General features: G+C 57.8%; 2 protein-coding genes across 2 annotated transcripts in view; one reads left to right on the forward strand and one right to left on the reverse strand.

Moving 5' to 3' along the window:
* Nucleotides 1-1,945: 1,945 nt before the first annotated feature.
* On the reverse strand, nucleotides 1,946-9,843 carry MAVS (mitochondrial antiviral signaling protein). The gene is made up of 6 exons (XM_052780803.1): nucleotides 9,132-9,843; nucleotides 8,837-9,011; nucleotides 8,205-8,437; nucleotides 7,192-7,777; nucleotides 6,133-6,287; nucleotides 1,946-5,607 (listed from the first exon to the last, which is right to left on the reverse strand). Exons 1-6 carry the CDS (start codon nucleotides 9,246-9,248, stop codon nucleotides 4,921-4,923), a joined length of 1,953 nt encoding a protein of 650 aa, XP_052636763.1. The 5' UTR covers nucleotides 9,249-9,843; the 3' UTR covers nucleotides 1,946-4,920.
* Nucleotides 9,844-10,559: 716 nt separating this feature from the next.
* The window catches only part of PTPRA (protein tyrosine phosphatase receptor type A), a 128,800-nt gene continuing 127,082 nt past the window's right edge, over nucleotides 10,560-12,277 (forward strand). The window contains 1 exon segment of the mRNA XM_052780815.1: nucleotides 10,560-10,690. The gene's annotated coding sequence lies outside the window, so the exon portion shown is untranslated.

Genomic DNA, 12,277 nt, shown 5'->3' on the forward strand with positions numbered 1-12,277 from the left:
ATTTGCTGGATTCCGGTTGCTGTGGTGAAAACAGGGCAAAGGGATTGGTCAGATTTAGTCTGTATAATATTAATATCCTGTTGGGCAAGTGCAGAAAGCATACAAATGGTGTTGGTGCTGATAAAAGATGAAGCATAACCTCTCTGAAGAAAAATAACCCTTCTTCATAAAAGCGTTGCCTTCATTTTGTTAAAAAACAAACTCGCTGAGCTTCGCTGCCTGAAGTTCAGAGTATTGTCAATACCAAGCCCTGAATGCATTTCATATACCTGGGTCGTAAGTCAAGAGCTCTAGCTGGGAAAGCAGAAAGCGAGGAGAGCTAGTGGGATGTCTCAGCTGTGAATACACAGCAGAGCCTTGGGAGCCTCTTCTTTAAAAGGCAGAGTGGAGCACATGTAATGCTACTGAAAAGGGCTGTTTCCTTCATGCTGCTCAAAAGCTTCCTGCCTGTCCTCAAAAGCTTCCTGCCTGTCCCCAAAAGGCGTACGCCGCAGGCCGGCTCACCCCTAGGGCTCCCTTGCCAGCGCAGGGTGAGCCAGAGCCGGGCACAGCAGCGGGTTTGGTGACGTTGGTATCTCTTTTCTGCAGGTCAGGCCAAGCCCAAAGCTGCTCAGCAGATGGGGTGCGGTACCTGGGGAGCAACCGCTGCTGCTGCCTGCACGCCGGAGCTGATCCCAGCAGGGCAAAGGTGGCCCAGCTCCTTTTTCTGTGCACGATCCCAGGATCTGACTGAATCAGACAATCTGGGAGAATCTGGATCATCAAGAAGTGTGAGCAGTGTGCTGGGCTTGGTGCATACTGTCCACCTCAGCAGACATCTGCTTATGGTGCGCATGTGGTTACATCCAGTCCCTTCCCTCCCAGCCTGCCACTGCTCAGCCGCAGCTGCCTATAGCCCTATTGCTCCCAAACACTCTTCTAGCTCGAAATATTCTGCAGCTCGGACTTTTGCTTAAAAGCCTTTGGTGCATTTCTCTTTCCAGAACTTGGTCGAGTTCCTCTTTGGCAACCACAACATCCTGAGGACACGACTTCCGCAGCTCAGCTATATGCTGCATTGAGAAACACCCTCCCCGACTTCATCTCGAACCTGCCCTCTGGGCTTCCTATGACCTGCCATGGTGGGCATCCTCTAGACCAGGACCTGTGCTCACTCCGAAACAAGGTCTGGAAACTGTCCCCAAATCTTGTTCCCCTCTTCCTGATACGGACTGATGGCCTCAGTCTCACTGTGTCACTGTGCCAGTAGTGCCCTTCAAAGCATTTCCTCTAGCACTGGTTTCATAAACCTCCCGCTCAAGACCCTGGCACAGATCCAGACATCACTGTAAGCAAGAGAGAGGGGTTTATCTGCCCCTTTCACCAGAGGACCGCAGATTCGGTGGTTCTTGGCACTGTCTGAACCTACCTCCGAACCCTGGGAGGTCAACTCTAGTCTCTGGGATGCTGGAACAGGAGGTGTCACCCCTACATGCTCAGCATGCTACTCCTAAGATCGAAGCAAGGGTCTTACCAGAACTGGCTGCGCAGGGGCAGGCCAAGGAGGAGGAAGAGGCGAGGAAGCCGAATTTCTGGCAGATGCTCCTCAATACACAGGCAAGGGTTCTCCAAGAAATCCAAATGCAGCTCCACAGCAAGGGAAACCGTTCAACTCCCATGGATGGAGTTTGCTTGGAATTGTATATGGCAAAAGTTCTACAAACAGCCTTTTCTAAAAGCACCTGTCTTAAATAGGAAAACCAAGGTGCATGAACTGCTGCAAGCCCCCCCAGAAAAGCAGAGGAGGGCTGTTTGGATTCTTCTTTGCAGCCTCCACTCCCTAAGCAGGTAAGTTAGGTGATTTAATTCTCCAGCCAACTTCTGTGGGAAAACTTTCCTTGTTCCACAGAGGCTTCAAAAGCTGAGATGCATCCCCCTCATCTTACAAATACACATGGCAACCTCATAAGTTGAGTGCGAAGTGGCAAACAATTTTATTATACAGTTAGTAAAAGGCTTTCTTTTTTTAAAAGATGTGCAGGGACACAGTTCCCTCCTGCAGGTTCACCTGCTGATTATGCTTTTAAAGTGCTACATCACAACTGTGAAAATACCGGCACTTCACAGCAGAAAACTGAATGTATGCTTTTATCGAGTCTGAAGTGGTGATAAACCAGCTGTTTCATAAGAACAGTCTGATGTGAAAAGGCAAAGCGTACAAGCCATTGCTAAAAAGGAGTGGGAAAATACGTGAAGAATTTTGCAGGCAGGTAAAGCAACAGAGAAGAGCGCCTTGGTACGGATGCTGCTGGTTTGGGATCTCATGGACATCCTCTGAATCATGCAGAAAGCGCGTGGAGAAGGCACGCGCCCCCTCTCATTAATGAATTTCGGGATGGATTCTGCAGTGTAGTTATGCAGGCTCACATACTCTGCTTTACGATACGTATTCTGCTTTATTTTGGTGCAATATTCAGTAGTAAACACGAGCCTTTTAACAAGGTGAAAGGATTTGGGGACATTTCCTTACCCACTGCAAATAAAGAGCAATTCTTAGTGCCCAAAACTGCAGCTTTCACAGGGAGGTGACAGGTCTCTACAAAGCCCTCACTGACAAAATTACGAAAGCTGAGGAAAAAAACCATCTTACTGGGGACTGCTGAATCCTGGGTTCTCTTCCCTGCTTGCGAGAGATTTTGGACAAGTCACCACGTTATCTTCAAATAGGGTCAGCAGAAGTCAAGTGTATTTAAAAGCACTGTCCCTTCCTCTGACGGATAAAGCGCCGGGCACTGAGCAAGCGATGAACACCTCAAGTTCACCTAGAGAGCAGCCCTGTCAGATCAAAACCAACACCTCACTATTGCACATATTTATTGTCCTTATCATTTAAGGGAGGCACTTCTTGTATTTTTGGGCAAAGGGAAAGCGTTACGAGGGAGGAGCAGCCGTTCGCCCTGTCGCAGGGCTGACGGACCCTTCCCAGCGCAGGCCAAGCTCTGGGCACGATGGCTGCACTTTGCAGCCAGGCACCGGGGCATTCATCTCCCTCCTGCTCCCCTGCCAGCAGGAAGGTCGTATTTTGGGAAGCTGTGCCAAACGGCAGGAATCCAGGAGGAATAAGTTACTGCCCACAGTAAAGCAGGGAAGAAGCAACAGCCTGGATTAAGAGTGCAGCCCGGCCACCAGCACCAGGCCGCTGCAACAGTTTAAAGCCCATGGCATCCTTGTGGGCTCGCCGGGTTCAAACCATGCCAGCCCATGGCACGAACCTTCTGCTGTGCAAATCCACCAGCAGATCGCCAAATGTTTTGCCCAGTCCTGCCTCCTGCAACAGCTCCCCCTGTTGCCCCCCAGCAAATCACGGCAGGGTGGGAACACCTGAAAGCCTGCACTGGCATCTTTAGAGGTTAAAAAAAAAAGAATCCTCTAGCTGCAATAACTGTTTAACTACAAAAAAGTAGTTTTGTTACTTTTGTGCCCCTGTGCTTTTGGGAGGGAGTAGATGAGATGGCGAACAACCTGCAGCCGCAGCAACAGAAGAAGCGGGCAGCACAGTTGGTGATCACTGAACTCCGCCTTGAGCTAGAAATGCGTGCCAACAGCGACTGAGCAGGGCTGCTTCTGCTCCCAAAAGCTGCCCTGGGCAGGGGGGAGCCAGGGATATTTATCTGAGTTTGAGGATTTTATCTTAGAAATCTTGCAGCCCAATCCCCTCACATTCCGAGCTGATCCCTGGGGATAGCAGGGAAATTACGGACTGCAATTTTAAATGGGACCTTCAAGATAACCCAGAGCATCTCAACCACCGCATGTGGCCTCCCTGCAGCGTGCAGAGTCAACCCTATTTGTGTCCCAGCCTGGACGCAAGTTTCCTATATTCCTATCCCATAGCACCAGGCATCGGGAAAAGCGAGAACTACATCCACTCTCCTAGCCAGGCTCTAAAAATTCAGCCTGAAGATCAAAGATGCTCAACAATCCTGTGTGGGACCAAGTCCACTTAATGCTAGCATTGTGTGAAATGTTCCTCTTAAAGCATAATCCCACTTTCCCTGGCTGGAGGGGGGTGAAATGAGGTTGATCCTTGAGAAAGCTGGTTAGATGCAGCTCTTTCCTGACCCTCAGCTTCATCTCCAGGGTGTCAGTGCTGCATGAAGTGACCCCAGAGCCCATCCCTGACCCTCAGGAGGAAGGGAGGATGCTCCAAAGCAAAGCACCGAAGTGGGACAACAGCTCCTGGGAGAGGGGACAGCTTGCACACGGTCTGACCTGGCGCGTTCTCATCACGGGAGTGTCTCTTGTCACGAATGAGCAGAAGGCAGTGTGACTTACTGCACTGGGGTCCTGCCTGCACACCCAGCACTGGTGGAACGGAGCAGCAGAGATGAGCAAAGGTCCCAGCAGCAGAGCCAGGGACACCAAGTAAGGCAAATTCAACATGAGGTACCTGGTGAAGGCTGCTGCACAGACCCTCTGGTATGTTTTGAAGCCGAGATAAGGAGCCTTTACAGGATGTCTGCAAAATCTGTCCTCACTGCACTGTCCAGAGGGACTGGGGTGGGGGTCACCTTTTGGACCACCAGGACATGTTTCCCTGGGGCCTCTTGGGACCAAACAAGGAAGACGTGGAGGACTGCCAAGAGGACTTTCTTTTTTGACTCAAAGGATCACTCCCTGAACGAGACCTTCTCTATGGGTGTAAAAGGAGAAGGCTACAGACAAGAAGATGGCTGGGAAACGGAGGGGGAACAGACCCAAACCCAACAGCATCATGCAACCAAGGCCTCTTCCAGCAAAACCTTCCAGAAAGAGATTTAACAACACCCCTACTGTGCCCCCCCACTGCTCTTCAGGCTTCAAACGCCTTGGCCAAATTCCTGCTAGAAAGAGGAATCGCCCAGGCTGAGTGACGGTCATGGCATCCCATCCACTCCAGCGCTATTTCTGCAATCGAGCGTACACCAGAAACGCCACAGCTGAAATCACAGCGATGCCCACAGCTGGAATGATGTATGGCAGGGATGGTCCGTTGCTGTCCCCTGGGGGGACTTTGGCCTGAGACGAGCTGGTCGCAGTGTCATGGCCCCTGCTCGAGTCAAAAACTGGAGAATTTCCAAGGGGACTGGCTCCATCTTGGAGGTCGTTGTCTGCCCTGAGCTGGGCGCAGGGGTAATGCTCCACGCGGACCTCGTGGGTGCCCAGGGAGGTGCTGTCCCAGCTCGGAGGCGGACGGGAGTCTCTGCTTGCTCCAGCTGCCTCCTCTCCCCCAGGGTCTTCATGAGCCACTGGAGCCGGGCATCCCAAGGAGACTCTGGAGAGCACTTCTCCTGAGCTCGAGCTATCTGTGCTCACCATGAGTGGGTCGCTGCTGAAGGTGAGCCTACTGGACGCCCCAGAATAGGGGCCACTGGGCCCCTGAGAGCTCTGGCATCTGCCGGCCGTCTCTGGGCTCTCCCCAGCCGTGGAGAGGAGGATGCCTGGCTTGCTGAGCTCCACATCACTCTCCACGTTGCTGCAAGATGCCCAGATGCTCGTGGCAGAGCTCACCGGGGATGCTGTCCTCCCAGAGGTGCCTTCAAAGCCTCCCGCAACAGTTGGGAGAGGGTCCGCCGAGGTCAGAAGCACCTTTGGGAGACAACGAGAGGGGCTGGGTGCTACGGGGAGCACCCATTTGGCCTGGTCTCGGGCACCCACGTCACACAATAAGCCCAATTCTGCACTAACCACCACATCTCCAGCCACTAACAGCGAGGTTGGCTCACAGGTAACTCCCAGGGCTGGGAGAGGGAGTGGGGCAGGGAGGTACTGGGGCTCCAGGGAGCCTTTGGGATTCGGGCGGAATATGGGAAGAAAGGAGGGGGAGACAAACAGTGAGGAGAGGGATGGAAGCAGACACCTGGAAGCCAGGAGACTGACTAGCAAGTCAATGAGAGGAAATAAGGAGTCAAAGCCCAGAAAACCTTGGTTCCCTTCTCCCATGCTCCAAAATATAGCATCCGGGTGGGGACACGAACATAGTGGGGGAAAAAAGCCCTGAATAAACTCGCCACCAGCTCAGAAAATCTTACACTGCAGCACAAAATCTCCCAACCAGGGGGAGTTCGCAAGGACGTGAATGAAATGCAAATGGCAACGGGAAAGGTCACCTACTTTCTCCTTCGTCAGCATGGAGGGGGTGCTGCTGGCCGTCTCCCCAGCGGGCAGTTTGCTCTCTTGTACAGGAGGCTTCAGGGAGGTGTCCCACGATGGGGCAGCATCTCTGGATGCAGGGGTAGTGACTGCAGTGGTTGTTTCCATCTGAGTGTCTGCCAGGGAGAAAACAAAATGTATTGCATTAACCAGGAGACCTAAAAGGTGAGTTTTGCTCTTCCCCAAGGTGCTGCAACAGGATACTCCCACTTCCACGGCAGGTTGTGTGCCTGCATTTACAGGTTTTCATCTTTTTCCTCACAAATCCGTGTTAATTTGCACAGCAGCGGCGACTGCAGCCTGGGGCAAGTCCAGGACACGGGCGAGGGACCCGAGCCACAGCAGAGCCCAGAGCTGAGAAGGTCAGACGAGGAGAGGACCCAGCACCACTACGTGCTGCCCATGTGGCCCTGGCTCTGCCGTGGCACATGAGCTCTCCTGGCAGGTAAGCCAGATGGCACCAGCCAAGCCAGCACCCCCAATCTGTTCCTCCCTTCGAGAGCAGGGTGACCCCAGGTTGCTGAAATGGGGACGCAGAGGCATTTAACTGGGTCATTTTACATCGGAAATGAAGCAAGTGCCTCTGCCAAGTCCTGGTCAGGATGTTGTGCCAAAATACAACGAGCAACAACTACTGGAGGGAAAACCAGGGGAAAACAAGCAGCCAGGCTGGATTTCTGCACAACCCAACCTCGCTCCCTGCCTGGAGGAGGTCACTGCGGCCCAGGAGATGGGAGAGGAGATGGGTGAGGACAGCAGAGAGCTGTTCTCTACACCTCTATGAGTGCTCATGGGTCACAAAGGCAGACGCAACCTTGGGCTGTCCTGTACCAACAGCCACAGCTACCACTGTTCTTTGGGAGGGTCCCCATGGCCTCCCGGCAGGGCTGTACCCCATGCCCGCACCTTCTCTGCCACTCTCCATCCTCACCATCAAGCAGGACGGGCGTCCTGCAGCACCTTCAACCCTGTTCCCTGTTGGCACGGTGGCTACACAGAATTGCCAGGAAGGAAACCTACCTCCATCTCCTCTGTCCTCTCGCAGCTTCCCGACCCGCTTCTGCTCCGCATCAAACTGCTGCTGTATGAGGAGGGGGCTGCGCACATCCACAAAGCTGCCCGGGGGCTCACCATGCTTGGAGCCAGGCACAACCTGTTTTTTTGGCAGTGAGTCTGGGGGCTGCGGCCCCCCACTGCGAGCAGTCTCCTCCAGCCTTGGGGGTGACTCAGTGGAGGCATAAAAGTCCTCTTCGGGCTCGTTCCTGGGCTGCTCGGGGCTGCGAGCAGAGCCCGCATCCCTCGGCGGAAGACACCTGCCCAGACCCAAGCCTGGCGCGCCACGGTGCAGGTGGTTGGCGTTCCCAAAACACCCGTTGTCCACACACACCGGGTGCTGCTGGCGGCTCAGCCAGTCCCGGCCCCGCTCAGGGGGGGCAGTCGATGGCATGGCCACGCTGGCTGCCCCGGGGGTCCCCGCTGCCACCTGCGTGACCTCGATGGGGTGTGGGAAATGCCCCTCTCCGCTGTGCCCATTGCTCGCTCCATCACGGACCGCGCTCCCAAGAGGAGGCGGCTGGAGACTCTCTTGCTCCAGGTTTTTGGGGAGCTGGAAAGAAATGACCTGCGTTAAATTGCTGTGCCAGGATGATGGGGTCTGGGACCACCGGGGTGCCCCAAACCCTCACCCAGTGACCTACACAAGCCTGGCAATGAGGGGGTCTCTCCTCAGCACCCACCACACAGCTCGCAGGTTTGCACGGGGTCAGGGGCTGTGGAGGAGAGCCCGGACTAACAGAGTGGACCCTGCACTCCCATCCATGGAGGGGAAGCAGGAGAGAGGAGCAGTTATAGGGCTGTATATAGGCTATCAGATGCCAGACACGGCAAGCACGCAGCAGAGATCAGCAGTCAGAGGCTGCTTGGGGTGTCCATGAATGAGCGTGGCCCTACCATGGGCTCCCCACACCCCACAGCACCAACACTCCGGTCCAAAAGGGACCTTTGTGTCCCCATCTGATGAGTGCCCTGCTCACCGATTCCTGCACCGGGGCCCTGGCATCCAGGTCCGTGCTCGTGGCGGTGGCAGCACTGGGCAGGAGAAGCGGACGGCTACCAGCGGGCAGGTCTCGGCACGACTGCTCAGTCAACGGGGCGCCTGGAGCAGGGTTCGGCCCTGGGGATGGCGTCTGGGGACCAACGGAGGAGACATCGGGACGGGCATCGCTGGCCGCCGGAGGGAAGAAGGCGGCGGCAGGAGCCGGGGAACCTGGAGGAGCCAAGGCAGTTCATGAGCAGGGACGTGGGGGGAAAAGCCAAGGAGGCAGAGGATGAGCACAGGGCCGAGGCAGCCCCTCACGTGCCCCTGCTCTGTCCCCACACTGGCCAAGCCCACAGCACCCCTTCATTTATCTTTTCATCTCTACTCCAGGTGAGAAACCTAGCCCACCGCCAACCCAAGCACCCTCGAATAAGGAACCCACCTTCCTCAGGCACATCACCGGGGTGAGGGACATCTCTGGGGACACCCCAAGGACACCCCCAGACCCCCTGGGAAGCCAGGGCAGGGAGAGAGGCCAGCTGCTTGGTGGACACCAGGAGACGCGGTTCAGGTCCCCATCTCCACCAGACCCCCGGGGCAGCACCCAGGGACGGCAAGGCTACATACGGGCTTGCCAGCTGTCATATACGCGCTGCAGCTCATCGGCCAGGTGCCCCGCGTTGTTCTGGCGCAGCGCGTCGATGAGATCCGGCACCCAGCCCTGCCGGCACTTCAGGTGCTGGTAAAACTTATAGACGGTCGCCTGGCTCCCCCGCATTTCCTCCCGGGTGTGAAGTTCATCCTAAATAAAACACACAGGGCATCTAAGAGAGGGTCTGGCTTAGAGGTAAGGCAGCTGTACATTGCCTGAGCTCTGCGCTGGGGAAGGAGCCCAGCAGGACTTGGGAAAACAGGGAATTACTCTGTCGGCGTCGGTCAGGCAGCTCAGGGAATCGGCCAGTGATGCCACACGGATGTTCCTGAAATTCTTGAGGTTTTTCAAAATGTAGTCATACACTTTGTCTTCGGCAAAACCCATCCTGGCTCAGCCCCTGCCGAGAAAGAGAGAGAGACTGAACGTGAGCGGAGGGCTGCTGGTAATGCTTGGCTTTTCTACAGAGGCCTGGGCTATTCTATAGGAGCCTGGGCTTCTCCATAGGGGCCTAGGCTATTCTATAGGGGCCTGGGCTTCTCCATAGGGGCCTGGGCTTCTCCATGGGAGCCTGGGCCCTAGGCACAGCCGCTCAACCTCGCCGCAGCAATCGGCGCAGGGGGAAATCCTGGGTGGAAAACAAGCAAAGAAAAAACACTCAGGTTAAAGTTCAGCTCTCGGCCTTGCTTTCACAAGCCTAGCTCCCGTCTGCCATCGCCCGGCCCGCGCTTATTCCCGTCCGCTTTGCGGCCGGGTGGATCCCAGCCCCGGGGGTTTTTCGTGGCGGCGCAGGGTCACGCTGGGCGAAGGAGGCCGAGGCTGGGAGCCTGCTTTAGGCCCCGGGAGACGCGGCTTCTCGCCGATGGAAAAGGATAGCGGAGGGAAAGGGAAGAAAACCTCCTTCCCCCGCGATAACGGCGGCCCGGGAGGGGCAGGCTGCGGCGGGACCCTGCCTGGCCTCTCCACCGGGCCCCCCCCACGCCACCACCGCCGCCGTTCGGCCTCCCCGCTCCCAGGGGAGCGCTGGGAACACTTTGTGCTCGCAGTTAAACGTGACAGACCCCCCCCCGGAGGTCTCTGCTCGGCGGGGCCCGGGCCCCAAACCGCCTACCTTGCGCCCGCCGCCTACCGTGGCCGCCTCCGCCGCGCACTCCGGCGACGGCTCCGAGCCCGCCCACCCCGTCCGTGTCCGCCGCTGATTGGGCGCCGCGCACGCCCGTCGCGGTGATGAGGCGCTGTGAGGAAGACGGAGGAGGTACGCCCGCCTTCTCCTCCCCGCGGCCGCATCCCGGCTTTCACCCCACGGTGGCGGGACGGAACGGAACGAGAACGGAACAAGGGGAACGGGCCCGCCTCCCGGCGCCGGCAGGTGGCAGCAGCGGAACGGGAACGTTCCCCGCCCCCCGCCCCGGCCGAGCCGGCGGAGGGATCCCGCTGTGGCCGCCCCGCCCCGGCCCGGCCCTGTCAGCGGAGCCCGCCCTGCGCGCGAGCCGCACCATGGCGGCAACGGCGGCGGCGGCGGCGGCAGGAGCGGGCGGGCGGCTGCGGGGGCACCGCTGAGGGCCGGCAGCCCCGCGGCTGGGGCGCTGAGGGACGGCGGTGCCTCCCCCCCCTTCCCCTTCCCCTTCCCTTTCCCTTCTTTTCCCACTTTTCCCCCCCTCTACCCACCCCCTTCTTCCCCTTTTCCCCCGACCCCCCCACCCCCCCCCCCCCGCGCCCTCTCCCGGCGCGGCGTCCATGGTCGCGGCCGGTCGCCGTCGTCGTCGTACCGGAGCCTTCGGGCGGCGGCGAGAGACAGCGAGGGAGAAGGAGCGGGCCCGGCGCCGCAGGTGAGCGACCGCCCGGCCGGGGGGGGGGGGGGCGGGGGGAGGCGACGGAGACGGGCCCGGGGTTGTTATGGCGACGCGGGGGGGGGGGGCGCCAGGCGGGGCCTCTGCGGGCGGTACCCACGCGTGTCCGCGGCCTCTGCGTGGGGCCCGGCCCGGGCTGCCGTGTGGTCCCGCCTCGCTCGCCTCCCCCCCCCCCCCCCACGTGAGTTTTATTATGCTTTTTGAAGAAGAAGGAAGAATAAAAAGTGCATCGTGGGTCGGGCACGTGAACTTCCACACGTGGGTCTGCAGCGGCCCACGCTCCCCTCCTTCCCCGCGGCCCTGGGGGGCCGAGCTGGGGACCCCTCGCTCCAGCACCGGGCGGAGAGGGCACGTCGCCGGGCTGCAGTCAGACACCCCCCCACCCACCCCACTCCCAAGATCGCCAGCCATCTCCTCCCCGCCACGGCTCGCCTCTCCCTGCCGCAGGATCGCCGAGCTCCGTGGACACCGGCACGCAGAACCCTGCTGTGAGTGAGCAACCCACCAGCCCCGCTCGGCCCGACCCACAGCCTCCTCGGCAGCTTTTGGCCCGTGCTGGGGACGTAAGGCTTCTTTTTGGGGGGGGGGGGGGTACACCAGCCTTGTTAAGCTGATGGCCTGGCTGCCGACCTGCGCCGTCCCTCGGGGAGATGCTCCAAGACGGAGCGTTGGAGGGGACGCCCATCCTCGCCACGAGGTCCAAGGGCCGTGTCCCCTCCTCGCCGGTGTCTCCGCGCATCCCAAATGGGAACGTACGGGCTGCCACGCTCCGGGCTCTCCCACGCTAGGGTAGATGCGTCCTCCCTCCTCGGCCAGCGCTTGCTTATTTCTGATCTTGGATGTCATCAGGGGTGGAAAATGTGACAGGAAGGAAGGGAGGCTTTTTTTCCTCCTGCTAAATATGGACTGACATTAAAATCCAAATACTGTCGTGAAAGGAATCCCAGACCCTGTTTGTTGGAGGAGGGAAAAACGATGTTTTCTGGCTTTTCGGCTGTGAGGTTCCAGCTGGGAAGTTTCGCAAGGAGCAGCGCGGTCCTTGCCGAGAGCCTCAGGAATTTACTTTGCTTGTTCGCAGGACGCTCTCCGCAGCCTATTACGCTAAAAAAATTAGTCATCCCTTCTCTGCCTGTCCGTGGCTGGGGGAACTTGCTGTGAGCATGCAGGATGCTTTGAAAATATTTAGCGATTCTTCCTGTCCTATACAAGGACTTCTAGAAATGAAAGGGGTGTGGGCAAATAAAGCTGCAGCCCCAACAGGAGTTTTTCATCTTTCTTTATTTTAATTCCTGTTGCTGCAGCAGCTGGTGGCAGGAAAGGAGGTGCATGGGGTGGCTGCAGCCGATGCAGGGAGCTGCTGCGTTTGCAAGGAGGATTTATGTCTCCCTCCATCAAGAATCAGATGCAAACTCATGCCGTTATTCCCACGGTGAGGTTGGGAAACCGGCTTGATGATGAGGTATAGGACCCCAGGGATGGTCACAGCACAGCCAGCTCCCCCAATGACTTCTGCTGTGGCCAAGGTGAAGAGCCAGGACATTTTGGGGGGCGGGGGGGGGGCACGGA

Source organism: Harpia harpyja, chromosome 2 (assembly GCF_026419915.1).
Source record: "Harpia harpyja isolate bHarHar1 chromosome 2, bHarHar1 primary haplotype, whole genome shotgun sequence".
Lineage (NCBI taxonomy): Eukaryota > Metazoa > Chordata > Aves > Accipitriformes > Accipitridae > Harpia > Harpia harpyja.

What these genes read in the sequence shown, in the direction of transcription:
- MAVS (XM_052780803.1), bottom strand. Translation starts at nt 9,248, where the DNA reads ATGGGTTTTGCCGAAGACAAAGTGTATGACTACATTTTGAAAAACCTC. An exon ending in GCCTGACCGACGCCGACAGA is followed by an intron (nt 9,012 to 9,131) that starts GTAATTCCCTGT and finishes TGTTTTATTTAG; the next exon opens with GATGAACTTCACACCCGGGA. An exon ending in CCATGCTGACGAAGGAGAAA is followed by an intron (nt 5,608 to 6,132) that starts GTAGGTGACCTT and finishes TGTCTCCCAAAG; the next exon opens with GTGCTTCTGACCTCGGCGGA.